The sequence below is a fragment of the Diaphorina citri genome, unplaced genomic scaffold (assembly GCF_000475195.1).
Source record: "Diaphorina citri unplaced genomic scaffold, Diaci psyllid genome assembly version 1.1 scaffold155, whole genome shotgun sequence".
Lineage (NCBI taxonomy): Eukaryota > Metazoa > Arthropoda > Insecta > Hemiptera > Psyllidae > Diaphorina > Diaphorina citri.
In genome coordinates this window covers 95,325-122,998 of record NW_007377592.1, presented here as the reverse complement: position 1 = coordinate 122,998, position 27,674 = coordinate 95,325, and the positions used below count along the sequence as shown (strand labels likewise).

At 40.4% G+C, this 27,674-nt stretch overlaps 3 protein-coding genes and 2 non-coding genes across 5 annotated transcripts; all 5 read left to right on the top strand.

Moving 5' to 3' along the window:
- Nucleotides 1-25,511, top strand: LOC113465750 (gustatory receptor for sugar taste 64e-like). Its single transcript, XM_026820525.1, has 4 exons — nucleotides 1-418; nucleotides 12,555-12,799; nucleotides 24,888-25,207; nucleotides 25,464-25,511. Exons 1-4 carry the CDS (start codon nucleotides 291-293, stop codon nucleotides 25,509-25,511), a joined length of 741 nt encoding a protein of 246 aa, XP_026676326.1. The 5' UTR covers nucleotides 1-290.
- On the top strand, nucleotides 11,414-11,486 carry Trnav-cac. The gene has a single exon. It is a non-coding gene; the product is annotated as a tRNA-Val (tRNA).
- Nucleotides 12,234-12,306, top strand: Trnav-cac. Its single transcript has one exon. It is a non-coding gene; the product is annotated as a tRNA-Val (tRNA).
- Nucleotides 14,051-19,393, top strand: LOC103505180 (gustatory receptor for sugar taste 64f-like). The gene is made up of 6 exons (XM_026820530.1): nucleotides 14,051-14,156; nucleotides 14,371-14,477; nucleotides 14,873-15,027; nucleotides 15,583-15,748; nucleotides 17,205-17,292; nucleotides 18,957-19,393. The coding sequence occupies exons 1-6, from the start codon at nucleotides 14,102-14,104 to the stop codon at nucleotides 19,073-19,075; spliced, it is 690 nt and encodes a 229-aa protein (XP_026676331.1). The 5' UTR covers nucleotides 14,051-14,101; the 3' UTR covers nucleotides 19,076-19,393.
- Nucleotides 25,512-25,549: 38 nt separating the features above from the next.
- On the top strand, nucleotides 25,550-27,211 carry LOC103505179 (nuclear inhibitor of protein phosphatase 1). The gene is made up of 3 exons (XM_008469497.2): nucleotides 25,550-25,738; nucleotides 26,626-26,686; nucleotides 27,011-27,211. Exons 1-3 carry the CDS (start codon nucleotides 25,710-25,712, stop codon nucleotides 27,194-27,196), a joined length of 276 nt encoding a protein of 91 aa, XP_008467719.1. The 5' UTR covers nucleotides 25,550-25,709; the 3' UTR covers nucleotides 27,197-27,211.
- Nucleotides 27,212-27,674: the final 463 nt, after the last annotated feature.

Sequence of the window (27,674 nt, the reverse complement as noted above, 5' to 3'; positions counted from 1 at the left end):
AATAATAAATTTTCATCTGTTTCAATTTTCAGAACCGTACAGTCTCCAGAACCAACAGTCCCTCGTTTTACGCCCCTGGACTATTCAAATCGTCTGCAAAATTCCATCATTAACCCTTTCACTACCACTGAGCCAATAGTGACCCCACATCCCAATCTTTTCCTTTCAGGTGACATTTCCACATCAGAGTATCGAAACAAGGATTTCCTCATTTCCCTTCTATATCGTCACCTTTCACTACCGGCTCTCCTGTTTCGTGCCTCAGAGTGTTATCCAACAGTGAGCTAGGCATGGAAGAACTGAAGGTGTACTTCCTTGACGAACTTTCACGAAGTGTTCCGGGGCCTCGGAACAGTTCGTATGGGGTGCGGAAGTTTCACAGGCTCAGATCTGGCCAGGTTCATTCCAGTACAAACAGGTGACTAGGATTTTTATGTACATTGCTCGGAGACTCTCGACTCTTCCGTAAATTATGCTGTCTCAAGTACTATAGTCTATAGTTACCTATTCCTTCTGTTTGCTCAGTTCCATTCAGCACAGTTACCTGCGTACACTGTTCTACATGTACTCCTCCCTATTCCTCGTATGCAGAACTACCGTGGTAGTAATGCAAGCGGCCGCTATCAATGATGAAACGAAGCGAATTCCGCCTGAACTGTTTCTGTGCCCTCAGCAGAGTTATTGTATTGAGGTAGGTGGGTTCATTGATTCATTGAGGGAAGTCTTGGGCCAGCCACTCACTATCAGTTAGACCTGATCAGGTGTCAGGTATACCTGATAGAGTCAGTTCTACCTGATAGTGTGTGTACTCATCTAATCAGGTGTCAGGTATACGGTATACCTGATCAGGTGTACCTGTCTACCTGATAAAAAGTGGCTGGCCTTACCTAAAAAGGAATTCACGAGAGGTTTGAGAATCCAAATTTGAGAACTTTATTGCTCTTATCGATTCCTTTGATGATCCACGGTTTTTAGTGACGAGGGTTTTACCCTCCGTTCGGCGAAAAGCTACCAGCCTCCTCAAATTAAACCCATCCATCCTGAGTGGGGCCGAAAAATTAAGTAAGCCGCAACTGATGCCCACCTATTCGGATGCCAACCACAAGCAACGTTGCTCAACTTTATTTCATTGGGAACTATTGCTATCCCCGTTGGCTTATTATCTTCCATTCATTATTATATTATTACTTTCTAATTTTTGCTTTCAGACGCAAAGGTTTCTTCAGGAAGTGTCATCAGACTTTGTAGCCCTCACAGGACTCAACATGTTCTATATCACGCGAAACTTCCTATTAGGTGTAAGTTAACTCCTCTTATTAGGTGTAAGTTAAAACTTCTTATCAGGTGTAAGTTAACTTCTTATTAGGTGTAAGTTAACTCCTCTTATTAGGTGTAAGTTAACTTCTTATCAGGTGTGAGTTAACTTCTTACTGGTTGGGAGACTTTAAACAAAGAGCACACCAGCCTGAAATAATTTCTACCTCCTATACATGAAAGCCCACTTCGAGGGGCGAACAGCCCTAGAGGACGGGGTAAGCTTCTACGAATCATGCACCTCCTAATACCTAAGTAGGTAAGACCAAACCAGGTCGCAGTGACCAAGGGCGTTTATTGAAGCCTATGGCCCTACTTATACCAAAACAATTAGGTAGGTAATTTACCTCTTATCTCTGGTAGCTCCGTCTTCTGAGAAAAGTGTGCTTATTGTGACCATGCACAATAGGTACCACATCCCATATCTACCTACAATGTACAGCCTCATAATAAAATTATCTACCTAATTGAAATCGACTTCTTTACTTTCATCCTCTTCAGGTTCTTCCTCCGGCAACGGTACATCATCCCAGTGTCCCAGCAGCTTCGGAACTTACAAGAGCAAGAAGAACTGCGGAGCTTTCGTCGTTTGTGTCGCTGGAGAAGCTTACGAATTCTCTTGTCCCGGAGGCACCAACTATAACGACGTAAGTGATTCTAATTTTTTTGACGAATTTCTTATTGCTGCCGTTTCGGGGTCGAGTGGAGGGGGGGGGGGAGGGGGAACGAAATCAGAATTTCGTCCTCAAAGACCACATATAGGGGTACCTTTTGTGACACCTTTACAACATGCCATCTTCTTAAAGCTTTGTTAAGCACTGCTAATTTGTTAAGAACGTTCAGTATAACAAAGTCCCGAAAGTGTTTGGCTATCAATATCCATCGCCCATCGACCACAGTGTATCGGTAATTCGGTAGAAAACGTACACCGCTGCTTACGAATTAGAAGGAGGTAGACAGTCCTTTACCTTGAAACTTCTTTGACCTTAGCCCGGCCCTGACAGTTATTAGAATGGACTCTGCCATCAGAACTTTACAGCTGAAGATAAGAACTTAAAGATAACGAGGATAAGGGGCAGGCAGAGAGGATAAGGGACAAGTATAGAGGATAAGGGACAGGTAGGGAATAAGGGACAGGTAGGAGGTAGGAGGCCACATGTAGCTACCCTGTGTTTACAGTTCAGTGTTTACAGTCGTAGGCATTGTTTAAACAGTGAGTTTGTAGAGGTGTTACCGACAGCTTTCGATAGCGGTAAGTACTGTCCCTGCCGAAGGAGACCTGTTGATCGACGGGTTGTGGGTTTGAATCCTGTCTAGTATTCAAATTATTTTAAAATGAAATAGGTATCAAGTTGGTAGGCACTTTATTTTTATTTAGATTGCCCTTTTTCCACCATGTCCACTAAACTTTATTGAATAAAGTTTCTTTTCTTGGTTGGATTTCAAACTGTGAGTTGTGTTAGTTCTTTGGTTACAATTTTTGTGGTACGACTCTGAGGTCATGTAGGCAGTGTTCTCGTAAGTATTTGTATATTTTAAATTACAAAGGGAACGTGTGGCTGTGGGTACCTATATTGTATTTTAATTTGATTATAATTGCCTAATTGTTCTAAAATAGTAGCCTACTGCTGGAGTAAAGGGACTTTTCAGTCCTATGCGAGCAGTATAAATAAGCACTATTATTATTATTATTATTATTATTTTTGGCAACACTCTCAACACATGAAGAATATTTTCTAAATTTATTTTTGACCCAGGCAATTGAGGGCCCCGTGAGAGCCCTTTTTCCAGGGACAGAATAGAATAAACCTTGTTTATCCTGCCAGAATAGGACTGAAGAGTCCCTTTATCTCTACAGACTTTCTTGATTGAGTTCTACAGTTCACTATATCACTAGATGATATTTACCTACTTATTTTATTATTATTATTATTATTATTATTTTTTTTATCTTTTCGCACATTTTTGTTCTCGGTCTCAGCATAAACGGTTTATACTGACCAACGAGGGACAGGTTATTTGTGTTATGCCTTCATATACATATTATACCTATGTATCTGAATAACTTGAAAACACCTATGTAGAAGTAAGTAAGGTTGCCAAAAAGCACTTTACAAGATTGCCGAAAATCAGGTAAAATAATATAATTTCAAAGGTGTGAATTAGTGAAGTTCAATTTCTCGAAGAAGAATGATTGACGTTTTTGCCTAAAGGGTTTTCCTTTTGTGAACTGTCCAAACTTTAAAATTACTTTTACCATATTAACAGCATATCAGACGAAAGGTAAATTCGTAGATTGAGGTACATCTTCTTTGAAAGAAGTGTCACTGTCTATCACTTTGAAGACGAATGCGATTTATTATTTCTTACCTTCTTGAATTAGGGAAAAAATCGTCTAAGGGTCCGAAATTATGCTGCATGATTTCAGGGGAACCTTTCGGTTGCCCAAAATTCTGACCTCCAGTTTTTACAGAGAAACGAAATGACTGTCGGAATACAAACGCATAAATCCTTTTGGAATTTAGAAATACGACTTTGTGATAGAACACTATACTTCGGTATAGTATAAAAAAATGACATAAATAATATTTATTTATTAATACATACTAACCTAATATTTAGGTGTTCTAATTCATCCTTCTTTTATATTAAAAGATAAAGTAATGCTTTAGAAACATTTACTACAAAACCAGAAGTGTCAATAAAATTGACATGTGTTCTGGTAATCCAATCAAATTGGAGTAGGTCTTATAGACTTGCAAAAAAGAGTTATCTAAATATGTACCATATAAATTAAATACTAATAATGGGGATGCTAAAGGAGAGTCATCTCCTATGACCTCCTTTTGTCGATCAACCTATCTAATAGGTAAGACCATTTTCTTCAAGAGTTAGATTCAGCCGGGACAGGATTAACTACCTGAGTACTCATTGTAATAGGCCATATTTTGGTTTCTTGGTTTACTTAAGTTTAGTCTATTTAGCATTAAGATACGAACTTGATGTACAATTGAAAATAAATTTTACCGACCTAGTGTTTAATGTGCAATGAAAGATCCTGGTTGTTTTTCTTTAGGGGTCTTGTTTTCTTCTTTGATAAGTGCATAGCTTTCATATGAACTTACTTTTCCAGCCATGAATTTAAAAAATCATACTTATTTTAGGGTTTAGTTTAAAAATTTTAACTGGAGGGGGGGAGAACGAAATTAGAATTTCGTCCTCAAAGACCACATAGGCGTACCTTGTGACACCTTTACAACATGTCATCTTCTTAAAGCTTTGTTAAGCACTGCTAATTTGTTAAGGACGTTCAGTATAACAAAGTCCCGAAAGTGTTTGGCTATCAATAAAGTAGAATCTTCAATCTAGCCTGTCCCAGAGCTAGTAGGTATAGCCTATAATAATTATTTATTGTGCACTGTTGACATGCTTGTGAGAACCAGAACATGTGACACATTTTGTTTGCCAAGATGTCAAGTGGCGGAGCTTACTATGACCATTCGGGCAGCCCGAACACGGGGAAAGAACCTCCTAAAATCAAAGGCCTGTTGAATCGTCCTAGAGATACGGTGAAAATACAGGGGTCGCCAACCTTTTATGGGTCACGACAGTGGCGTAGCGTGGTCTAAATTCAAGTGTTGGGCTCATGCACAGGTCTACCAAGTCCCATCACAGTGCATGCCATTAATATTTATGGGCATTAGAGTGAACTTTTGAGTTGTATGGCCGCCATACACGCCATACATACACGCTACACCACTGGGTCACGAGCTACTCGGATGACTAGGAGACCCTTGGTGAGCTACCATTTAGTTTGGGAACCAAAAATTTTCTACATCCACAAGCTGCGAGCAAGTAGAAAGATACCCGTAGCTCGCGATCCACGGGTTGGCGATCTAGGTAGTCACCCTCTGGGTCCTCGAATCAAAATCGGGATTCGCTACGGAACAAAGAATTTTCTACAATAGGTCCCGACCCTCCCATATCCGCCACTGTTCAATTATTATTAGCTACAGGTAATGTGCCCAGAAATTGAAAATGACCGATTTCGGCAGAAAGCAAGGCATTCAATTTTCCACAGTACCTATACCTAGGTGATAATTGATAAATGATAAACATTAAGCTTTCATAAACAAGTAGGTACGTACTTTGTTTAACACGAAGAACAAAATTCTAAGAATCCCACAGGAAAATAATCAAAAGGGAGCAGGTTAGGTAGATATACTTATTTCAACCTTTATCAGAATAGAACAAAAGGCGATGTCAGTACTTACTTATACTTACCCTATACATGATAATTATAGGGCAATAAACAAAGGCACCTGTAGATATAGTCACCAGAATCAACAAACACTCCCAAAATTTCTTTTCTGTAAATCTAAAACTGTAGCAAATGCAGAGCTCGTGGTGGTCTCAGTTAAATCCATTTATCAATGTTATTATTGATATCAATATGATACTTGGCAAAAGATTATTGACACAGGTCAAATTGATAAATCAAGTAGGAGAGGATTGGCGAAAACCGAAGTTGATTGTTACCTATGTACCACACCCGAAAAGATGCAGAGTTGCTCTTATACATAGAGATCGAAAATGATAAAGACTTAAAGAGACATAGGTAAAAAGGGGATCAAAGACGACCCTGATTCTGTTGCTGTCCTGATGCGTTTCTTAAAGAGAAACATTTGCCGCAAATGGCCTATGTTGCTAAATTGTGTAAAAATAAATGTGTATGTGTAGGTTCTTCTATGTGTAAAAATAAATACATAGAAGAACCTACATAATATATTATGTGTAGGTAGCTACGTCTTCTTCTTTTTCTGCCTATAAGCCTTTTCCTACTTAATTAAATGATAATTCCTACTTACTTTTCGTCCGTGGTTGTTGCTTGGACAGGTTGAAAAAATCTAGTAATGATTTATCAAATTAGTAGCTCGTTACCTCCTGTAAGAGAAACATTTGCCGCAAATGGCCTATGTTGCTAAATTGTGTAAAAATAAATACAATACCTACATAGAAGAACCTACACATAATACATAGAAGAACCTATGTATTATACATAGTACATAGAACCTATGTATTATACATAGTTCTTCTATGTGTAAAAATAAATACATAGAAGAACCTACATATATTATGTGTAGGTAGCTACGTCTTCTTCTTTTTCTGCCTATAAGCCTTTTCCTACATAATTAAATGATAATTCCTACTTACTTATCGTCCGTGGTTGTTGCTGTAGCTACGTCTTCTTCTTTTTCTGCCTATAAGCCTTTTCCTACTTAATTAAATGATAATTCCTACTTACTTTTCGTCCGTGGTTGTTACATGGACAGGTTGAAAAAATCTAGTAATGATTTATCAAATTAGTAGCTCGTTACCTCCTGTGGGTACAAAAGATGCACAGACTTTACAAGTATCAGAAATCAGAAGTTATGTGAACCCGTCACATCTTAAAGAAAGATTTTATGCATAATGTATTTTATGCTTAATCTCCACTTTGCAGTGGTGTATAGTGAAGAGATCAAGGGAGAATTTCAATAAACCTTCAATTCCCTATCTTGAGATCAAAAAATATGCAAAAGAAAATGGCACAAAATTCTTCACTACCTATATCCGAGGTCCAAACATTCTCAAAACATATAGCAACAATATTTCCCTAAGTATTTATGATGCCTAGGCCATTTCTTTTCAGTATAACGAAATTGGTGGAGATGTTAGGGTTACCGAAATTGGTAGAGATGTCAAAATCACTTAAACTAGTGGAGATGTCAAAATCACCTAAATTGGTGGAAATGTTAACGTTACCTATTGAATTGGTGGGGATGTCAAACTTACCAAAACTATCGGAGTCATCAATGGTGTTAAGCTCGATTTGATGGGATTTTATTTCAGCACAGCAGATTTATTAGATTTACAAATAGTTCTCCATCTTTCCAGCACTGTAAACCAAAAACCGGTAGATTAGTGGATCGAATTATTTAATCCAATTTAATGTATTCGGACAGCTATCTCTGAAAACGCGAACATTATTTGCTGATTTATGTGTAATATTTAAAGTTATAAATATGCATATTAAATATCTATAGTAAATATGCATATTTACGTCTAATGGAAGGAATAATATGAAAGAAAGGAATGCTATTTTGGAGCATTTCTTCTGATGAGACTATACTTTGGTGTTCTGGAAGAAGGACATGTCTACTTGGGTGCTTACTTGGTCCCTGTGTCGTAGCATGCCCATCCCGAAGCGTGTATGTTCCTTATCAGATTTGTTTGAAAAGAGACACAAATAATTTTCATTTTAGGTGCTGGGCTGCTGGGTCAGGGACACCAAAAAGTACCCGTTGAAACATTTGCTATTTGCTAATCAAAATAGGTCATTAGGAACGAGTGCGAATTTCTTGTCGATATTGGGCATCCAACCCAGGACCTTCTGCAGGACAAAAAAATCCTGTCCCTAATAAATACTGGAATGACCATATCCCTATTAAATAAGTATCTACAACGAGTGCGAATTTCTTGTCGATATTGGGCATCAAACCCAGGACCTTCTGCAGGACAAACAAATCCTGTCCCTAATAAATACTGGAATAACCATGTCCCTAATAAATAAGTACAAAACTGTTCTTTTAATGATAGTTTAAAGTGTTTCAAGTGTAGGTAACTGTTTGGGTATGTAAACAATGCAATTCTTTGTTTCTTCGTTCGCAAATACCTACCTCAGTGGAACAGCAACACTATAAGGAAAAATTTGACACTTTAACATGCGAAAAAAGCTCTGGGAGATAACAAAAAACGTGCAAAATCTTAAAACCAGTTCAAGGAGGTCAATCAACTTTGGGAACCGTTCAAATCCTGACAAAAAATGTATCATTTGGTTTTGTTGTTTTTTTGCTGTTGTTGTTTTCAACAAGGAGAAGGAATTTCCAGTCTGTTCCAATAAATAATACTTAATTATCCAGGCTTGTCATTTCGAGATTTGCACTACAAGATAACTGGTTAAATTTAGTTATAAATTGATGTGACATTCTTTGCAATTTTCACTTTAAGTATAAGATAGAATACCATAAAGTTAATGCTGGATAAATTCGAATGGAGATTTTTACTTGGAGTCTCACATTCAACTTAAGAGAATAAACACGCGTCTCGACTAGGGATCGCTGAGAGATGTACAGCGTATCGGGAAGCAGAGCCACTTAATTTTTCGTAACTGTGAACATCCTCACCGAACATAATTTTGACACACAGGGTTAGGTAAGTTTGACATCTCCACTAATTTAGATATTTCTAATAAGACTTTACTATCTGGCATCTCACTAAACTTCGAGGCGAGGTCTGGTCTTTTTGGACATCTCACCAATTTAGATTAACTTCAAAATACTCCACTTAATACCAGCGGTTTCTTTTCTTTCTTGCAGACTTAGTTTCCCTTTCGTGTCCGCTTACAATAATGATTAGTGTCAGAATGTATGTAGTTTAGTGGAGTAGTGTAGTTTAGTGACACGATGTAGTTTACTGCCATTGTGCAGTTTAATGTAATACTGTATTTATTTATTATAGGTAAGTATTATGTTAAGGCGGTCTCTTCTTGATCCTTTGTGTGCCGCGTCCATTTTTGTTTAGGACTGAAGCCCTGACGATGTAGTTTACTGCCATTGTGTAGTTTAGTGACATGGTATATTTCCCATGCACACCACTGCTGCAGGCAGCCTAGGCACCCCCAGGGTTCTTTCTACCGGAGAATCGAGAGATGAGTGATTTCCATGATCACTCCTCGCAATAATTCACGTATTTCATGTTGAACATTAGAAAAATATTAGAATTAGAATGTACGTATAGGTAGATATTAGAATTGGAATGACAATTCAATTAAAATCGATTCCGGAGCGATGATTTCTTTATTAAATTCACAGTAGGATCTCCCTAGCTACATATCTATAAATATGTAGGTACCTACCTATTTATATCTTCAGCTCAGAAGATACCTAAGCATTGAAGTATAGAGATTGAACTCAAAGCGAGAACGTTTTGGATAACCCTCCAGTCGTTATTTTAAGACCGGTTTTAGCGTCACCTATGTTAAAGCTACGCCGAGCAAGGCTAATAAATGGATGGGTGACTTAAAGGAATAAATGGAGAACGCGCTCTAGTCTTGATTTTAAATCATTACATGAAAGTAAAATCAAATCAATAATAATAATATACTGAATATGAAACAAATTAGGTAGGTACATAGGTGGGTACTGAATTACTGATTGTCTTTAACCACGATCGAATAAACTAAAAAATTCCCGGAGGGACGGGCCCAGCTTGTTCGACCTGCTCTACCTGCTAAGCTCATTTCTAAAGGGCCGGTTTCTAACATCTTCTTCAAGGCACTTGCTATACGAGTATCTACCTAGGTACCTATACCTACCGATGTAAGAGTAAGATACCCATGTAGGTAAACCTATTTAATTTTAACCATGTAGGTATCGATACCTATAATTATGTTTTACATGGTTTTTATCAAGTTGATGGTGAATTCTTGATGTCCTCCTGCCTAGATAATTTCAGAACCTTATAATTTCAGTTTCAATTTTCAGAACCGTACAGTCTCCAGAACCAACAGTCCCTCGTTTTACGCCCCTGGACTGTTCAAATCGTCTGCAAAATTCCATCATTAACCCTTTCATTACCACAGAGCCAATAGTGACCCCACATCCCAATCTCTTCCTTTCAGGTGACATCTCCACATCAGAGTATCGAAACAAGGATTTCCTCATTTCCCTTCTATATCGTCACCATTCACTACCCTGACCTAGAATTCCAGAATTTTGGATACGCAGGTCAACAGAGTATTGTGACATACTGATTCTGACGTGACTTTGTGAAGATTCATCTTGAAAAGAAGAACACCAGTAACTTATACTTACTTTTCACAGTTTCCAAAGATACTTTGGTCTTCTACGTAAGCACATATGCCTGAAAAGCGTTCAAAATTAGACCAATATAGGATCAACAACGACCAGGTTAATGTGCCGATTCCTTGGCGATATTGCTAGGATTTTTATGTACATTGCTCGAAGACTCTCGGCTCTTCCGGAACTTATGCTGTCTCAAGTAGGGTAAGTGTACCATTTATTCGCCCACTTAAAAAACGTACCATAGCCCTAACTAGCTTTGGGCTGACATTTAGTTTTGACCACAATTTTTACGAGTGGATGCCCTCCAACCTTTGCTATTTCTTTAGCAAGGGAAATTCAGGCTGGTATACTCCTTGTTTGAAGTCCCCCAGCCAGCCTTTTTAAAGTCCTCCATCTTTTAAAGATATTACAGCAATCAGGGCCCTGAAATGTCCCTTCGCGACACCTAAAAGCCCGGGGCCCTAAGGTTCGTTCTCGGAACGGCTGGTTCAAAGAACTACTTACAAAGCGTTAATATTAGCTCCAAACACAATCAGAGCTTGCACGATGGCCGGGTTCTTGCCTCGGGCTGCCAAGTGCAAGGCGGTGTTGCCGCTATTGTCCACGAGTTCCACATCTGCCATACGTGACAACAGGGCCACCACACACTCCAGTCGGTTGTTCAGGACCATCTTGTGTAGGGCCGTGCGACCTGACGAGGAAAAAGAGGACGAAATATAACCATGGACTGTTTAAGTATTGTTAAGTCAGCTTCCATGGCGTAGTGGTCACTGCGCTCGCCTTGCACGCGGGAGACCCGGGTTCGATTCCCGGCGGGGTCAAGAAATTTGTATGATGCAAATGATTGATACCGTGACTGGCTGTTGCGGGGCCCACTCAGCCTCGTGAGGAAAATGAGTAGCTATGTAATATAATGCGCATAGCGACCGGTGCCAGCATGGTAGGTAAACATTGGATTTTAGGATTATTGAGATATTGGAAAAATCCTACAATGCTGCAGTGAGCACCAAAGTTGTGACATAATAACACAAAGAAACTGCATTTACATTTACATATCACTAGATGCCCGTGAGTAGTGAAAGGTGCACTCTGTTCCTCGTGAATGTTCGTTAACATTCGTATTGATACGATGCTCTTCACATTTTATCATTGTAAGTTTTAAATATTTCCATTTTTCCCTTCGGAGTTCATCGGTTTCCGTAGTGTAGTGGTTATCACGTGTGCTTCACACGCACAAGGTCCCCGGTTCGATCCCGGGCGGAAACATATATTTTGATTGCTTTTTGCAAATTTTACACTTCATAAAAAAATTATCACAATGTGAGTTTCAGTGTTCAATCTCTAGGAAAGGTCAGCTTGGATACGTCTTTTTTTCCGGTATTCTCGGAAATTCCCTAGCTTACGATCGCCCAGATGGTTACCCATCCGCGTGGCCATCATGTTCAACGTTGCTTAACTTCAGTGATTGGGAACTGGAAACTTGCTATCGCCGCTGGAATGGTCCCGGGTTCAATTTCCGTCAAATTCAAAGACATTGTGAAGTGAAGAAGCTCTTATAATTATTGATATTGAAAAAGCTTTTGACATAGTCCTTTTTTTCGACGTTTTATAAAGTTGGAAGTATCAGATATCACTACACTCAGGTTAATGCCATGTCTCTCCCACACTTACCACGCCCTTTATTATCTCAAGTATCCGAAGTGTAAAGTGGACTTGTCCTTTGTTATATCACAAGGGTCCTGTATAGGTCCTCAACTTTGTGTTAGTCGAGTCCAAATTTTTAACAAGGGGTCAGTACAAATGAGAGTTTGTTTACAAGAAGACGTGTTGTGAAGTTACCTACCTACTAGCCAGGTAGGTTTAAGGACCTACTGTTTGGTGTTTGGTATGTAGATTGTTTGTGTTAAGATACCTGCATACCTACTCTACACAGTTACGTATTAAATTAATTAAATTTTATTTTCGATGGGAGTTCTAATTGTGTACGCTTATTTTCTGATCACCCAACGTCAAGTTTCCGTAGTGTAGTGGTTATCACGTGTGCTTCACACGCACAAGGTCCCCGGTTCGATCCCGGGCGGAAACAATTTTTTTAAATATATTTTCTATTATTCTTCAAAAAATTTTGGTTATCTAATTAGCTACCACAGCGTGTAAAAAATAAATAATAATAATAAAAAATAGCTATCGATCTCAAACTAATGTTATCTTTACTATTACTCTTTACTTACTTTATCTTTACTTCTTTTTTTTACTTTACTACTTCTTCATCTTTACTATTAGTTACCATACCTTTGAAATAAATCCCTACTTACCTACCTACTTCTTTTTCAGCAGCACTGGCGAGCACGCCGGTGGCATGCACTACTACATGCGTTACATGCTGACCTTCGCCTCCGTCTTCGGCGTATTTCCGGTCCTGGGCCTCCATCACCGAAACTTAGCCAAGCTGAATTTCCGCTGGTTCTCGTTCGTCTCCATCTACTCGCTGTGTCTCCTGGCGGGATTCCTGACGATCGAAATCTTTGCGTTGGACTACACCATACGAAATCTGAACGAAGACAGTCTGACGGCGAAAGGTAATCGCGTTGGGTTGTAGGAATTCACTGAAACCGAGGGACAATGATTTGAAACTACGTCACGATTACTAAATTACCAGTATATCAGAAGAGGGGAAAAAGCTTCTCCAGCGGCGACAGCACTTTGAATAATTATGAATGCACTAGTTCAAGTAAGCAACATTAATTGGTATCCAGATGAGTGATCATCTGGGCAAAATTACGTCCTGCTGATTTTTCCCACCTTCGCTCTGGCCAGATGAGGTTAACTTAAGAAGGCGGGTACCTTATTGTCGCTAACTTTGGGTTTAAAAAAAAAAAGTCACGAAAAACCTTTGGCAGTGACGTTAAAAGCTTATTGGTGACCATAGAACCCTGGGCCCTCTGCATGACAAGGAAGCACAGCACCAATCGTGTCCCAGCCCCCTTCGGAGTCATAAATTCGTCATTTTGGGAATGGGCCCCCTGAATTTTCTTTTTTAGGGAATCCTTTCGAATTTGCAACGTTGTTTCCTCTTTGTTTCAGTTCTCCTGTCCTGGATGGTCCTGTTGTACAAAGCCTCACACATGGGGTACAGATTTCGACAATATTGCAACTTGGCCCTCACGGACTTTCCTGTCGGTCTTATGAATCCAATCAATTGAACAGCCAGCCTAGTTAGCTTGGTTGGTAGCGCGTCTGCCTTGTAAGCGCTAGGCCGCGGGTTCGAGTCCCGCCCGAGGTGGATTTTATCCTGCACGAATTATGTTCGTTTTCGGAACGGCTGGCTTTCTAACCATCCTGTCTTTGTTCTCTCTTCGATTTCGACGTCCGGGCACCGTCGACCTTAATTTTTCGGACGTACAGTAAAGCGAAAAAATATGGAACTCGAGAGGGGCGGGCCTCTTCGTCCCCCGCCCCTTCATACGGCCCTGATCTACGCTACTGGTTCCAGGACAAAATAAAAATATTAGGTAGGTACCTAAGTAGGTACCTACCCACCTACTTACCTATATACTAAAATACGTAATGGCTACCTACACAACCTACCTGCTTACGATGGTTTAAAAAAAATGGTGTGTATTCTGTGTATTTTTCTTTAATTAGACCTCTTCATTTAAGCAGTTACCTACCACTTAGGTCAGATATACTTATCGGTTTGATGATGCAGACCAAAAAAATCGAACTGAACTCGAACCACTAACCTTTAACCACCAGATCCAAAGTCCACTGCCCCAATCACTACGACACCACTGAGTAGAAAAACGAGCGACAATCATTGTTCGGGGTATCTACAACGGTTCACTTTGAAGACTCACTGGTACTTGTTTCAAGATCAATCTATGGCAGCGTACAGTCCTGTGAAAGGCTTTCTAGTCATGTGGCTAGCATTATCAGGTATGTATCTGTATCTGCCCGGGACATCAGGCAATAACGAAGACCTCAGTTTAAGTTCCACCATAGCTGCGCTGAGACCTCAGGACCTGAGACAGAAAGTTCAAATGGCATGGCTAAGCTAAGACTTGACCTTAGACAGAATTTCCTTCTAAATTTCCTATCATGAGGCATTTTTCAGTCTATCTCGATATTCTCGATTCTCCTTTCACTCCAGGTACCTTCCTATGGAATTTCACGGATCTGTTTATCATGTTAGTCAGTGCCTCACTGGCTGCCCAGATGAAGATGTTCACCAACGGACTAACAGCAGCCCGCGGTCAGGTAATAGAATAGAATAGAATAGACTAGAATAGAATATACCTTGTTTATCCTGCTCGAATGAGACTAAAAAGTCCCTTTACCCCAGCAGTCTAAACAAGGTCTTTAGGTCTCATTTATTTTACGGGTTTACTAACATACTATAACAAAAGTTTAGAAGGGTTTGACAGAGGGAACTGTCACAACGAAGGTTTCATCGTCCCGAAATCAAAGAGAGGATGACCGGATAGGAGAAAGTCAGCCGAAATATGATAATAGGATAGGAGAAAATCAGACGCTCCTAGAACGAACCTTATCCGTTTAGGATAAACTTCGTCCCGGGCGGAAATCGAACCCGCGACCTACCCGCTTACAAGTGCGCTACGTTCTAAACTAACTGGGAAATTTTCTTCTCGTAGATTCTGACGAACAACGAATGGCGTGAATATCGTGAGACCTACACCCTGCTCTCTCTGTTGGTGAAGAAGGTGGACGCCCATATCAACTCCATTATCGTGCTATCTGTGAGTAGCAATGTGTACTTCATATGCGCCCAACTCATCACTGAAATCGAGTAAGTCAAGTTACGACTAGAATCAATCAATGTCTGACCTAGAATTCCAGAATTTTGGATACGCAGGTCAACAGAGTATTGTGACATACTGATTCTGACGTGACTTTGTGAAGATTCATCTTAATAAGAAGAACACCAGTAACTTATACTTACTTTTCACAGTTTCCAAAGACACTTTGGGCTTCTACGTAAGCACATATGCCTCAAAAACGTTCAAAATTAGACCAATATAGGACCGAAAACGACCAGGATAATGTGCCGATTCCTTGGCGATATTGCTAGGATTTTTATGTACATTGCTCGGAGACTCTCGACTCTTCCGTAAATTATGCTGTCTCAAGTACTATAGTTTTTGAATAGCACTGGTTCGATAGCAGTCTTTAAGCCCTTTCTTTTGATGAAATTGGATCTTGAAAAAGTTCGTCCAGTTCAGACTCTCAGACTTATGTGGCGTATGGTAAAGGTGGGCCAATAAATGGTACGTTTTTTAGGTGGGCGAATAAATGGTACACTTACCCTACTATCTATAGTTACCTATTCCTTCTGTTTGCTCAGTTCCATTCAGCACAGTTACCTGCGTACACTGTTCTACATGTACTCCTCCCTATTCCTCGTATGCAGAACTACCGTGGTAGTAATGCAAGCGGCCGCTATCAATGATGAAACCAAGCGAATTCCGCCTGAACTGTTTCTGTGCCCTCAGCAGAGTTATTGTATTGAGGTAGGTGGGTTCATTGAGGGAAGTCTTGGGCCAGCCACTCACTATCAGGTAGACCTGATCAGGTGTCAGGTATACCTGATAGAGTCAGTTCTACCTGATGGTGTGTGTACTCAACAGGTGTTAGGTATACGGTATACCTGATCAGGTGTACCTGTCACGTCTACCTAATAATTAGTGGCTGGCCTTACGAGAGGTTTTAAGAACATTTTCTGACTGCAACAAATAAACTAATCCAGTAAGAATTTTTTCAAGTCAACTTTGAATACTGTCCATAACCAGTGAATTAATCATGCTCATGATACATCCTAGGAATATATCACACAGCTGACTCAAAACCACCATGTATGGACAAATGAAAGTTTTAAGGTTTTTATTAAAATATATTTCTGGTCTGATTTCTCCCCAGCTCACGGCACATTCATAGGCAAGGTTCGGCTGGAAGCTCAGAAGCCCACTCAGCTCCCCATAGACTCCCGGTTTCATTTTGGGGCCTCCACACGTAACTACATTCTACGAGCGCGGCCACAGGCCTCAACCAAACATATCATGGAGGAGCTAGAGGCCGCTTCTGATGAAACCGAGGCTGCTCTACTCGGCCTCCCTGAGAGTGAGATGGAACTTGATGCTATCAATGATGAAACGAAGCGAATTCCGCCTGAACTGTTTCTGTGCCCTCAGCAGAGTTATTGTATTGAGGTAGGTGGGTTCATTGATTCATTGAGGGAAGTCTTGGGCCAGCCACTCACTATCAGTTAGACCTGATCAGGTGTCAGGTATACCTGATAGAGTCAGTTCTACCTGATAGTGTGTGTACTCATCTAATCAGGTGTCAGGTATACGGTATACCTGATCAGGTGTACCTGTCTACCTGATAAAAAGTGGCTGGCCTTACCTAAAAAGGAATTCACGAGAGGTTTGAGAATCCAAATTTGAGAACTTTATTGCTCTTATCGATTCCTTTGATGATCCACGGTTTTTAGTGACGAGGGTTTTACCCTCCGTTCGGCGAAAAGCTACCAGCCTCCTCAAATTAAACCCATCCATCCTGAGTGGGGCCGAAAAATCAAGTAAGCCGCAACTGACGGCCACCTATTTGGATGCCAACCACAAGCATCGTTGCTCAACTTTATTTCATTGGGAACTATTGCTATCCCCGTTGGCTTATTTTATTCATAATATGATATTATCTTCCATTCATTATTATATTATTACTTTCTAATTAGTGACGAGGGTTTTACCCTCCGTTCGGCGAAAAGCTACCAGCCTCCTCAAATTAAACCCATCCATCCTGAGTGGGGCCGAAAAATTAAGTAAGCCGCAACTGATGCCCACCTATTCGGATGCCAACCACAAGCAACGTTGCTCAACTTTATTTCATTGGGAACTATTGCTATCCCCGTTGGCTTATTATCTTCCATTCATTATTATATTATTACTTTCTAATTTTTGCTTTCAGACGCAAAGGTTTCTTCAGGAAGTGTCATCAGACTTTGTAGCCCTCACAGGACTCAACATGTTCTATATCACGCGAAACTTCCTATTAGGTGTAAGTTAACTCCTCTTATTAGGTGTAAGTTAACTTCTTATCAGGTGTGAGTTAACTTCTTATTAGGTGTAAGTTAACTTATTATCAGGTGTGAGTTAACTTCTTATTAGGTGTAAATTAACTTCTTATTACCAAAGTAGATAAATATGTAGCTAAGGTCTGGCTGGGGGACCAAACAGGAAGTAGTCCAGTTTAGTCTGGTTGGGAGACTTTAAACAAGGAGCACACCAGCCTGAAATAATTTCTACCTCCTATACCTACATGAAAGCCCACTTCGAGGGGTGAACAGCCCTAGAGGACGGGTTAACCTTCTACGAATCATGCACCTCCTACCTAAGTATAGGTAAGACCAAACCAGGTCGCAGTGACCAAGGGCGTTTATTAAAGCCGATGGCCCTACTTATACCAAAACAATCAGGTAGGTAAATTACCTCTTATCTCTGGTAGCTCCGTCTTCTGAGAAAAGTGTGCTTATTGTGACCATGCACAATAGGTACCACAACCCATATCTACCTACAATGTACAGCCTCATAATAATTTTTTTTTCCTAATTGAAATCGACTTTTCTCTAATTTCAGATTGGCGGTGCAATATTGACCTACGAAATCATTCTCATACAAATTCAAAACTCTAAATAGAATCAACAGAAATCAGCATTATTTTCGTAAAAAGTGGAAGTATTTTTATAGCATGAGAGAATAGAGAGAGAAAAAATATCCCAACTGTGCCCTATCTATAACACCAAAGTATGGAAAAGTAGGTTTTTTTTTGAGGTTTGACAGAGGGAACTGTAACTGCTATGGACAAATTCAAAACTCTAAATAGAATCAACAGAAATCAGCATTATTTTCGTAAAAAGTGGAAGTATTTTTATAGCATGAGAGAATAGAGAAAAAATATCCCACCTATTTTAACCTCTACCTACCTAATTTAGACAGTCCTAAGTAAAATAGGTACCAAAACTGCCTAATGTATTTTGGTGATGACAATCTTTTGCTTCTTTATTTTGCTTTCTGGGATACCTACCTACTGCTGAAGTCCGCAAGACCGCATTGACAGGTGCTTTGCTTTCCATTTTTATTTTCTGATACCTCTCTAGTTAGATAATACCTACCTCTATAACATCTTCCTAGAGTCACCTCCTTTCACGCTTTTTTAGAAGAAAGTAGAAAGTTCACGTGTGTTTGCAATGCATAGTATAGGTGCTCATATTAGTAAAACCTGAAAGCACTCTCTGTTTTATTTTCCGCGTTCTGCAACATTTTTCTTTGATGAGTTCGATGTGCAAGTAGGATAGGAAGGTAAATAGGTAGATAGGTACCTTCCTACCTGAAAGGTCGTATTATGAGCGAATAGGTATACCAATAATGTCCGCCACTCAAACTCAGACCGTATGACCGCTCTCCTCAGACGGTCCGAGCGTGAATGGCGGACATAACGGCCAGAAGGGGAGCGAAACTCAGCTGATGAACTTGATGGCCTTTTAGTACCTAATTGGTGACCATAGAACCCTGGGCCCTCTGCATGACAAGGAAGCACAGCACCGATCGTGTCCCTGCCCCCTTCGGAGTCATAAATTCGTCATTTTTGGAACGGGCCCCCTGAACTTTCTTTTTTAGGGAATCCTTTCGAATTTGCAACGTTGTTTCCTCTTTGTTTCAGTTCTCCTGTCCTGGATGGTCCTGTTGTACAAAGCCTCACACATGGGGTACAGATTTCGACAATATTGCAACTTGGCCCTCACGGACTTTCCTGTCGGTCTTATGAATCCAATCAATTGAACAGCCAGCCTAGTTAGCTTGGTTGGTAGCGCGTCTGCCTTGTAAGCGCTAGGCCGCAGGTTCGAGTCCCGCCCGAGGTGGATTTTATCCTGCACGGATTATGTTCGTTTTCGGAACGGCTGGCTTTTTACCATCTTGTCTTTGTTCTCTCTTCGATTTCGACGTCCGGGCACCGTCGACCTTAATTTTTCGGACGTACAGTAAAGCAAAAAAGTATGGAACTCGAGGGGGCAGGCCTCTTCGTCCCCCGCCCCTTCATACGGCCTTGATCTACGCTACTGGTTCCAGGACAAAATAAAAATGTTACCTAAGTAGGTACCTACTTACCTACACTAAAATACGTGATGGCTACCTACACAACCTACCTGCTTACGATGGTTAAAAAAAATGGTGTGTATTCATCTGTGTATTTTTCTTTAGATAGACCTTTTCATTTAAGCAGTTACCTACCACTTAGGTCAGATATACCTACTTATCGGTTTGATGATGCAGACCAAAAAAATCGAACTGAACTCGAACCACTAACCTTTAACCACCAGATCCGAAGTCAACTGCCCCAATCACTACTACACCACTGAGTAGAAAAACGAGCGATAATCGTTGATTTTAAACGCGGCCAGAAAAACATTCCGTACCGAAATGCGCAGTCACAACATTTTGAAACATGTAAACGCGTCTTTTGCTTCGTGTTTGTAGCGCGAAAATTCAAAATTTCAAAGAGTTCTACTTTGATGATTTTGTACTTGTAGCCGGGTTTTGCTGAAATTTCTGCATTTCTTCTGGTCTGAATTGTGGTTTTCTGCTTCAATGGACTGTTGGAACGGTCAATGAACGAATCTTACATGATACAGTGACAGGATAAACCATGGCAAATCACTATGAAGTTCCGAAATGGTAAGTTGTCACCCACAATAGATCTTACTATAACATTAGCATTTTGAAATAATATTGGATTTTGACAGTGATCTACTGATCTGAGTACACTCTACTGCTTCTGAGACAGTAATGTGTGGTTCTATAGTCTATACAATATTGGTCTGGGCACCAGAAATGGTAGCCTAATTCAATGGAGTCCCTATATTACGTTGGAAATCAATCAAGGCTCCAACCAAATTGTGTATGGTTTCTATATTCACGGCATGTCATTGACATGCTATGTGCTACCATGCCATTTGTTTTATACTCAAAAAGCCCACTCTATGGCTTAGGTGTAGGGGAAAACAGCCCTAAAGGATGGGTTAAGCTTCCACAAATCTACAAATCCACTATGTACCATGCCATTTGTCTTGTTAGAATGGTCATCAGTGGTCAGCTTTAGAATTTGAGCCATTATGAGACCAGAGGCCTACTCTATGAATATCTACTCTAGATTGAGTCTTGGAGTTAAAACTTCTTTGCCTTGAGATTTTTTTCCAATATGGACATTTCCAAGTATCTGCTTACTTATTTGGAAAATCAGTAAAATCTTCATGAAAGTGAATGTACCTAATAATGGACATCTATCTATATAAAGTATTTTTTCTTCCTCTTTTCAGGTTTTTTTTTTTTTTTTTTTTTTTTTTTTAGAAGTTTTACCAAGGGAACTGTATGGTGTAACAGTGAGGACTTATCTTCCCGAAATCGAAAAGAGTAGGAGGACACTAGGACAGGATAGGAGAAAACCAGCTGTTCCGAGGACAAACCTTATCAGTTTAAGATAAAGTTTGCCGCCGACGGTATTCGAACCCGCGACCTAGCGCTTACTAGGCAGGCGTGCTAACTTGAAAGATATTCGAATTCGAACAGAACTGCGATTAAATGTTACTGCTCCGGGGCGCGAAGCGCAACCCCCTGCACAACCCCGCGTAGCGAACACGCGAAGCACGAAGTGTCTTACTACATATACTATTGCTATTCTTTACTCTGCTCTGTGTAGCTCTGAGCGCTTTACTCAATACTCAATCAACAATATTCAACCAACAGTTAAGTAACAATACTCCTGTTGGTTGAGTTTGAGTAAGAACACTGGACCATCAGTTCACTCTACTCAACAGTTAACAATACTCATTTCTCTTCACAGAATCTGACCGAGTTTATGAAATTTTAAGCATTTCTATTGAAATCAGCGTGTTTCGAACTTCCTTTATCAGCGAAGAAAAAAAAAAGTGGTTGAGCCCCATACTCAACCAACAGTTAGTCATACTCGACCAACAGTTAACAACACTGGACCATCAGTTCACACTACTCAACCAACAGTTAAAAATACTCATTTCTCTTCACAGAATCTGACCGAGTTCAACACGGCCCACAACCGTCGTATCTCCATGCTGGGCATAGAAGATACCAAGAAGTCCCTAACCTCCGGTGCCAAACGGCGCCGCATTACCTTTGCCGAAGAAGACGAAATTATCAACCCCGAAGACGTGGACCCCTCTGTGGGCCGATTTAGGAACCTGGTCTCCAGCACGGTGGTGCCCGTGAAGAAACCCCGCCTGAATGTGGACACGGGGAGTGAACGTGTTAAGTACTCGAGTGGCGAGGTTCATCCGAATATATTGCACGGCGGAGGAGGGAAACATGGCCTGTATGACAATCTGTATAATGATTTACCAGGTGAGTATATGTTTGGGATACGGGGAGTGAACGTGTTAAGTTTTTGAAAGAACCCTCTAACTACCTAAACCTTTATTTAGATCGTTTGAAATTGACTTACACCCCATTTTATGAACAGAAATTCTCGCTCTTAAGTCAGACTGAAACAAATTTGGGCTATTCAGATGTTTGAAATGGATGCTTCAGTGCAGCTTGAGGGCCAGTATTTTGTTCATAAATATGGCGCATAACCTCTCATGGACCCTCAATAACAAGAAAAGCATTACATAACGTACAATAGAATATTGGGAGTTTTGACATCTCCACTAATAATAGCTCTTATTTACATTCAGTTTTCATCCATTCCTTGTTCTGCAGAGAGAGAGAGGGGGATGGAGGGAGGGAGTAGGGACTTGGGGAGGGAGAGAGAGAAACTAATAAATGGCTACTTACATAAGACTACATTTAATTAATGGGTAACGGAAAGTAATAATAATAACAATAAAAGTAATAGTAATAATAAATTAATTAGACTGGAAGTAGAGCTCTGTTTAAATTAAAAACCGTTAATAAAACAAAAGTATCTCTCTCTCTCTCTCTCTCTCTCTCTCTCTCTCTCTGTGTGTCTCTCTTTTCTCCCCTCTCTCTCTCTCTCTCTCTCTCTCTCTCTCTCTCTCTCTCTCTCTCTCTCTCTCTCAAAAAAAAACTTCTTTCATAGACCACTTCATTGATCGTATTGTTCTCTTTTCCAGGGCCGGACTCCAGTTTCACCTCTCCATCTTCTCTTCTTCTCTCGTCATCCATTGCCTCCAAGCTTGGCCTTTCCCTGCCTAATCCCGCCCCTGATGTGGAACTAGAAGACCCGTCAGCTACCAAGACCGCCCCTGTTGCTCCTGCAGGAGGTAAGATATTAGGGTGTAGTAATGGCCGGAGCTAGAAATAGGGTTTAAAATCGGTTTAAGGTTAAGTATAACTTCGGATTAAGCAAGATTGGTTTTGGCTACAGAATTTTACGAGGGGATGCCCTTCGCACTCAACCTTTGCTATTTCTTTAGCAAAGTCTGTCCAGGTACTTTTTCTCATCTTTGATACTTTTCTCAATTCCAGGATCTCTCAACGAATCGACAGAGACGCCCTCTGGCGGTGACAAGGAGAAATACCAGGAACCCACCAAGAAGAAATACGCCAAGGAGGCGTGGCCGGGAAAGAAACCCATCCCAAGTCTTCTGGTCTGAGGTCCGCGGGTTCGATCTCAACTGTGGACAGATTTACTCGCCAAATTCGAGGACGTTATAAAAGTCGTTCGACTGTGGGGAATATTTTGTACTACCTGCCTTGGTGGTTTAAGCCGGTGGCCATATGGAATTTCATTTTCAACGTTATTTGATAATTTGACCACAGTAATGGAACTCCAAGGGTTAGGTGAAAAGCACTTGCCTGGTAAGTGGCAGAATGCGAGTTCGAAACCAAACCGAGGCATAGAATTTTATCAAAACTTGTAAAGGAAATTAATTTGTTACAAATTATGGAATTTGAGAAATGTTTATTACAATATTCGTAACACCTAGCGGAGGAGTTTTGATTCTGTCATTTCTTCAAGGGATACTAAACTTTACCTTTTAAAAAATGTATCTACTCTTAGCCTAGGATGTTATTCCCCCAAACGTTTTAGCATTTTTTATTTTCGTGTCTAGAAGAAAATGTGTTTTGAATCAAAACAGCTGATCACTCACTACCTAAGATAAATGTACATAATTGTGTCAACTAATAGGTAGGGTGATTTTTCTTTGGTGCACAATATCAATAAATAAATATGAAATTATAAATTCTAATATCACACACAAGAAATACATATGTATATGGAATTCCATTATCATTGTGACATTAGTTTAGATAAGGACAATGCTTGTTCAATAACAGCAATGATTAAAATATAAATTTTAAAAAAGAGACAATTGAGATTCGGCATTCCACTAAAGAAAGATTGGTGAGCTTTCGGGAATACTCAGATTCCCATCGTCAGACCAAAATCGCGAGAGGGGTTGACTCTACGAGCGCAACTCCAGCGTTTATGTCCAGGGGGCCCGGCCACCCCCCTAAAATCCGCCCCGGGCGGGAATCGAACCCGCGGCCTAGCACTTACAAGGCAGACGCACTACCAACTAAGCTAACTAGGCTGGCAAAAAGTAGGAATTTACAATTCCATATTTTGATCTAATTCGTCCAAATTCAAAATTCTGCTTTTCCATTGGCTATTAGACTTGTAAGATAGGTACTTTTCCATACTTTGGTGATATGAGGCATTGCTTATTTTAACCTCTACCTACCTACCTAATTTAGACAGTCCTAAGTAAAATAGGTACCTACCTAACTAAACTATAACAGCTAATGTATTTTGGTGATGACAATCTTTTGCTTCTTTATTTTGCTTTCTGGGATACCTACTGCTGAAGTCCGCAAGACCGAATTGACAGGTGCTTTGCTTTCCATTTTTATTTTCCGATACCTCTCTAGTTAGATAATACCTACCTACCTATAACATCTTCCTAGAGTCACCTCCTTTCACGCTTTTTTAGAAGAAAGTAGAAAGTTCACGTGTGTTTGCAATGCATAGTATACAGTATACCTAGGTGCTCATATTAGTAAAACCTGAAAGCACTCTTTGTTTTATTTTCCGCGTTCTGCAACATTTTTCATTTTTCTTTGATGAGTTCGATGTGCAAGTAGGATAGGAAGGTAAATAGGTACCTTCCTACCTGAAAAGTCGTATTATGAGCGAATAGGTATATCAATAATGTCCGCCATTCAAACTCAGACCGTATGACCGCGGTCCTCAGACGGTCCGAACTGCCTAATTGGTGACCATAGAACCCTGGGCCCTCTGCATGACAAGGAAGCACAGCACCAATCGTGTCCCAGCCCCCTTCGGAGTCATAAATTCGTCATTTTGGGAATGGGCCCCCTGAATAAGTAAGCAACATTAATTGGTATCCAGATGAGTGATCATCTGGGCAAAATTACGTCCTGCTGATTTTTCCCACCTTCGCTCTGGCCAGATGAGGTTAACTTAAGAAGGCGGGTACCTTATTGTCGCTAACTTTGGGTTTAAAAAAAAAAAGTCACGAAAAACCTTTGGCAGTGACGTTAAAAGCTTTGAAATGAAAAATCATATCGGTTGACTAATTTTGCCCCCCCCCCCCAAGTTCCAAACTAAAACTTACGTCTTCCCCCTTCTTTCCAGGCGGTATCAAGAAGGCCACCTCAGGGAGCATCTTCTACGGCAACGCATGCGTCGGTATGATCCTCTTTATCCGTCTAGCGCGTCGATGGCCTGCGCTGGTCCGCGACTGGCAACTTGTAGAGACGTCCATGTCCCGGTTTGGCACACCGCGTCTTGGCTGGCGATTTACGGTGATGTCCTCCGTTCTATTTAGCTTGGCATTTGTGGAGCATGGTCTGCACAACTGGCTGAACACTCGGCCGGGAGGGAAGGACGACATTTCGTCCATGTCCATGCGAGGCGGGGCCAAGGTTGGGGCCAATTTCTCCATTGACAATTCGGTATGACTGTTTGTTTTTACTTACTATTTTTTTAGTAGGATTCAGTTTTTTCGGTACCAAAAGCCAAGGGAAAACATCTCCTCTCAGTTTGTGGATCTAATCAAACAAAGCCAAGATCTGAAAGTCCCTTTTTGGGGAAAATTGAACTCCAGGAAGTTAATCTATTGTTTATACATATTTACATAAGAACTACCTATATCATACGAGCTTGTAGATCTTTTCGTCTCTTTTGATGTAAATTATCTTGTGTTTCCAGCTAACCTTTGCCGGGTATCTACAACGGTTCACTTTCACAACATTTTGAAACATGTAAACGCGTCTTTTGCTTCGTGTTTGTAGCGCGAAAATTCAAAATTTCAAAGAGTTCTACTTTGATGAGTTTGTAGCCGGGTTTTGCTGAAATTTCTGCATTTCTTCTGGTCTGAACTGTGGTTTTCTGCTTCAATGGACTGTTGGAACGGTCAATGAACGAATCTTACATGAGACAGTGACAGGATAAACTATGGCAAATCACTATGAAGTTCCGAAATGGTAAGTTGTCACCCAATGGCAGCGTACAGTCCTGTGAAAGGCTTTCTAGTCATGTGGCTAGCATTATCAGGTATGTATCTGTATCTGCCCGGGACATCAGGCAATAACGAAGACCTCAGTTTAAGTTCCACCATAGCTGCGCTGAGACCTCAGGACCTGAGACAGAAAGTTCAAATGGCATGGCTAAGCTAAGACTTGACCTTAGACAGAATTTCCTTCTAAATTTCCTATCATGAGGCATTTTTCAGTCTATCTCGATATTCTCGATTCTCCTTTCACTCCAGGTACCTTCCTATGGAATTTCACGGATCTGTATAACATTAGCATTTTGAAATAATATTGGATTTTGACAGTGATCTACTGATCTGAGTACACTCTACTGCTTCTGAGACAGTAATGTGCGGTTCTATACAGTATTTGCCTGGGCACCAGAAATGGTAGCCTGATTCAATGGAGTCCCTATTTAGGTTGGAAATCAATCACGGCTCAAACAAATTAGTGTATGGTTTCTAAATTCATGGCATGTCATTGACATGCTATGTGCTACCATGCCATTTGTCTTATACTCAAAAAGCCCGGATGGAAAAGGATGGGTTAAGCTTCCACAAATCTACAAATCCACTATGTACCATGCCATTTGTCTTGTTAGAATGGTCATCAGTGGCCAGCTTTAGAATTTGAGCCATTATGGGACCAGAGGCCTACTCCATGAATCTTCTCTAGTTTGAGTCTTGGAGTTGAAACTTCTTTGCCTTGAGATTTCTTTCCAATATGCACATTTCCAAGTATCTGCTTACTTATTTAAAATCAATAAAATCTTCATAAAAGTGAATGTACCTAATAATGGACATCTATCTATATAAAGTATTTTTTCTTCTTCTTTTCAGGGCAGGAAAACCTCCCGTTGGATTGCATTTGGATGTACTCAAAGAAGATAAGCTAGTACAGGTACTTACAGCTCTTAATTTACAGACCTTTTTCAAAATTGAAGAGAAGAGGACAGTATAGCAGAAAGCCAGCTCTTCTAAGAACAAAGCTTATCTGTGCGGGATAAAGTTTGGATATTAACCTAATGCACCACCTAGCAATTATAGGGCTAGCAGACAGGCACACCAGGTGGTAATAGTTCTCTATTGCCCTTGCCTGTTCTCTGTTACATTTCACCCCTCAACTGTCCATTAAGCAGTGAAGAAAAAAATTAAAGACTTCAAATACTTTAGTTTCTATACTTCCCCTATTTTCATTTATTTATTTCTTTTTCCCTCATTTCAGAAACTGATGTTAGACGAGAAGAAATGCTACTTATTTGGCCGTAACAAGGACCTGTGTGATATTTGTATTGATCATCAATCATGCAGTCGAGTACATGCAGCATTCGTATATCATACAGCTCTGGAGAGAGCATTCCTAGTGGATCTGGGAAGCAGTAAGTTCAAATGGTTTTCCTTCCATGTCTAGCTGAATAGTATGGTGTGCCTATTGGTTTACAAGCAGAGGTAGCACATTTTCTGCAGTTTCCCTAACATCATTTAATTTGTAGCTTAAAGTTATAAACTGATTATACCCCTTCCTCACATCCACTAAAATACTAGTACCTACCTACATAGGTATTCCTTTCTGAAAAGTGCTTCTGTGATGACGTTTGCCTGGTTGTCAGGAGGGTGCAGCAGATTTGACCCCAGTTGAGACCCCCGGTATTTTTTTTTTTTTTTTTTTTTTTTTTTTTTTTGAAGTTTTACCAAGGGAACTGTATGGTGTAACAGTGAGGACTTATCGTCCCGAGATCGAAAAGAGTAGGAGGACACTAGGACAGGATAGGAGAAAACCAGCTGTTCCGAGGACAAACCTCATCAGTTGAGGATAAAGTTTGCCCGCGAAGGTATTCGAACCCACGACCTAGCGCTTACTAGGCAGGCGTGCTACCTTGAAAGATATT

Excerpts from the sequence above, each read along its gene's own strand:
- LOC103505179 (XM_008469497.2), top strand. The coding sequence starts at position 25,710 with ATGGCAAATCACTATGAAGTTCCGAAATG. Across the intron at positions 25,739-26,625 it reads CACTATGAAGTTCCGAAATG|GGCAGGAAAACCTCCCGTTG; the intron begins GTAAGTTGTCAC and ends TCTTCTTTTCAG. Across the intron at positions 26,687-27,010 it reads AAGAAGATAAGCTAGTACAG|AAACTGATGTTAGACGAGAA; the intron begins GTACTTACAGCT and ends CCCTCATTTCAG.
- LOC113465750 (XM_026820525.1), top strand. The coding sequence starts at position 291 with ATGGAAGAACTGAAGGTGTACTTCCTTGACGAACTTTCACGAAGTGTT. Across the intron at positions 419-12,554 it reads GTTCATTCCAGTACAAACAG|CAGCACTGGCGAGCACGCCG; the intron begins GTGACTAGGATT and ends CTTCTTTTTCAG. Across the intron at positions 25,208-25,463 it reads ATTTCTCCATTGACAATTCG|CTAACCTTTGCCGGGTATCT; the intron begins GTATGACTGTTT and ends TTGTGTTTCCAG.
- LOC103505180 (XM_026820530.1), top strand. The coding sequence starts at position 14,102 with ATGGCAGCGTACAGTCCTGTGAAAGGCTTTCTAGTCATGTGGCTAGCA. Across the intron at positions 14,157-14,370 it reads CATGTGGCTAGCATTATCAG|GTACCTTCCTATGGAATTTC; the intron begins GTATGTATCTGT and ends CTTTCACTCCAG. Across the intron at positions 15,028-15,582 it reads CAACTCATCACTGAAATCGA|TTCCATTCAGCACAGTTACC; the intron begins GTAAGTCAAGTT and ends CTGTTTGCTCAG.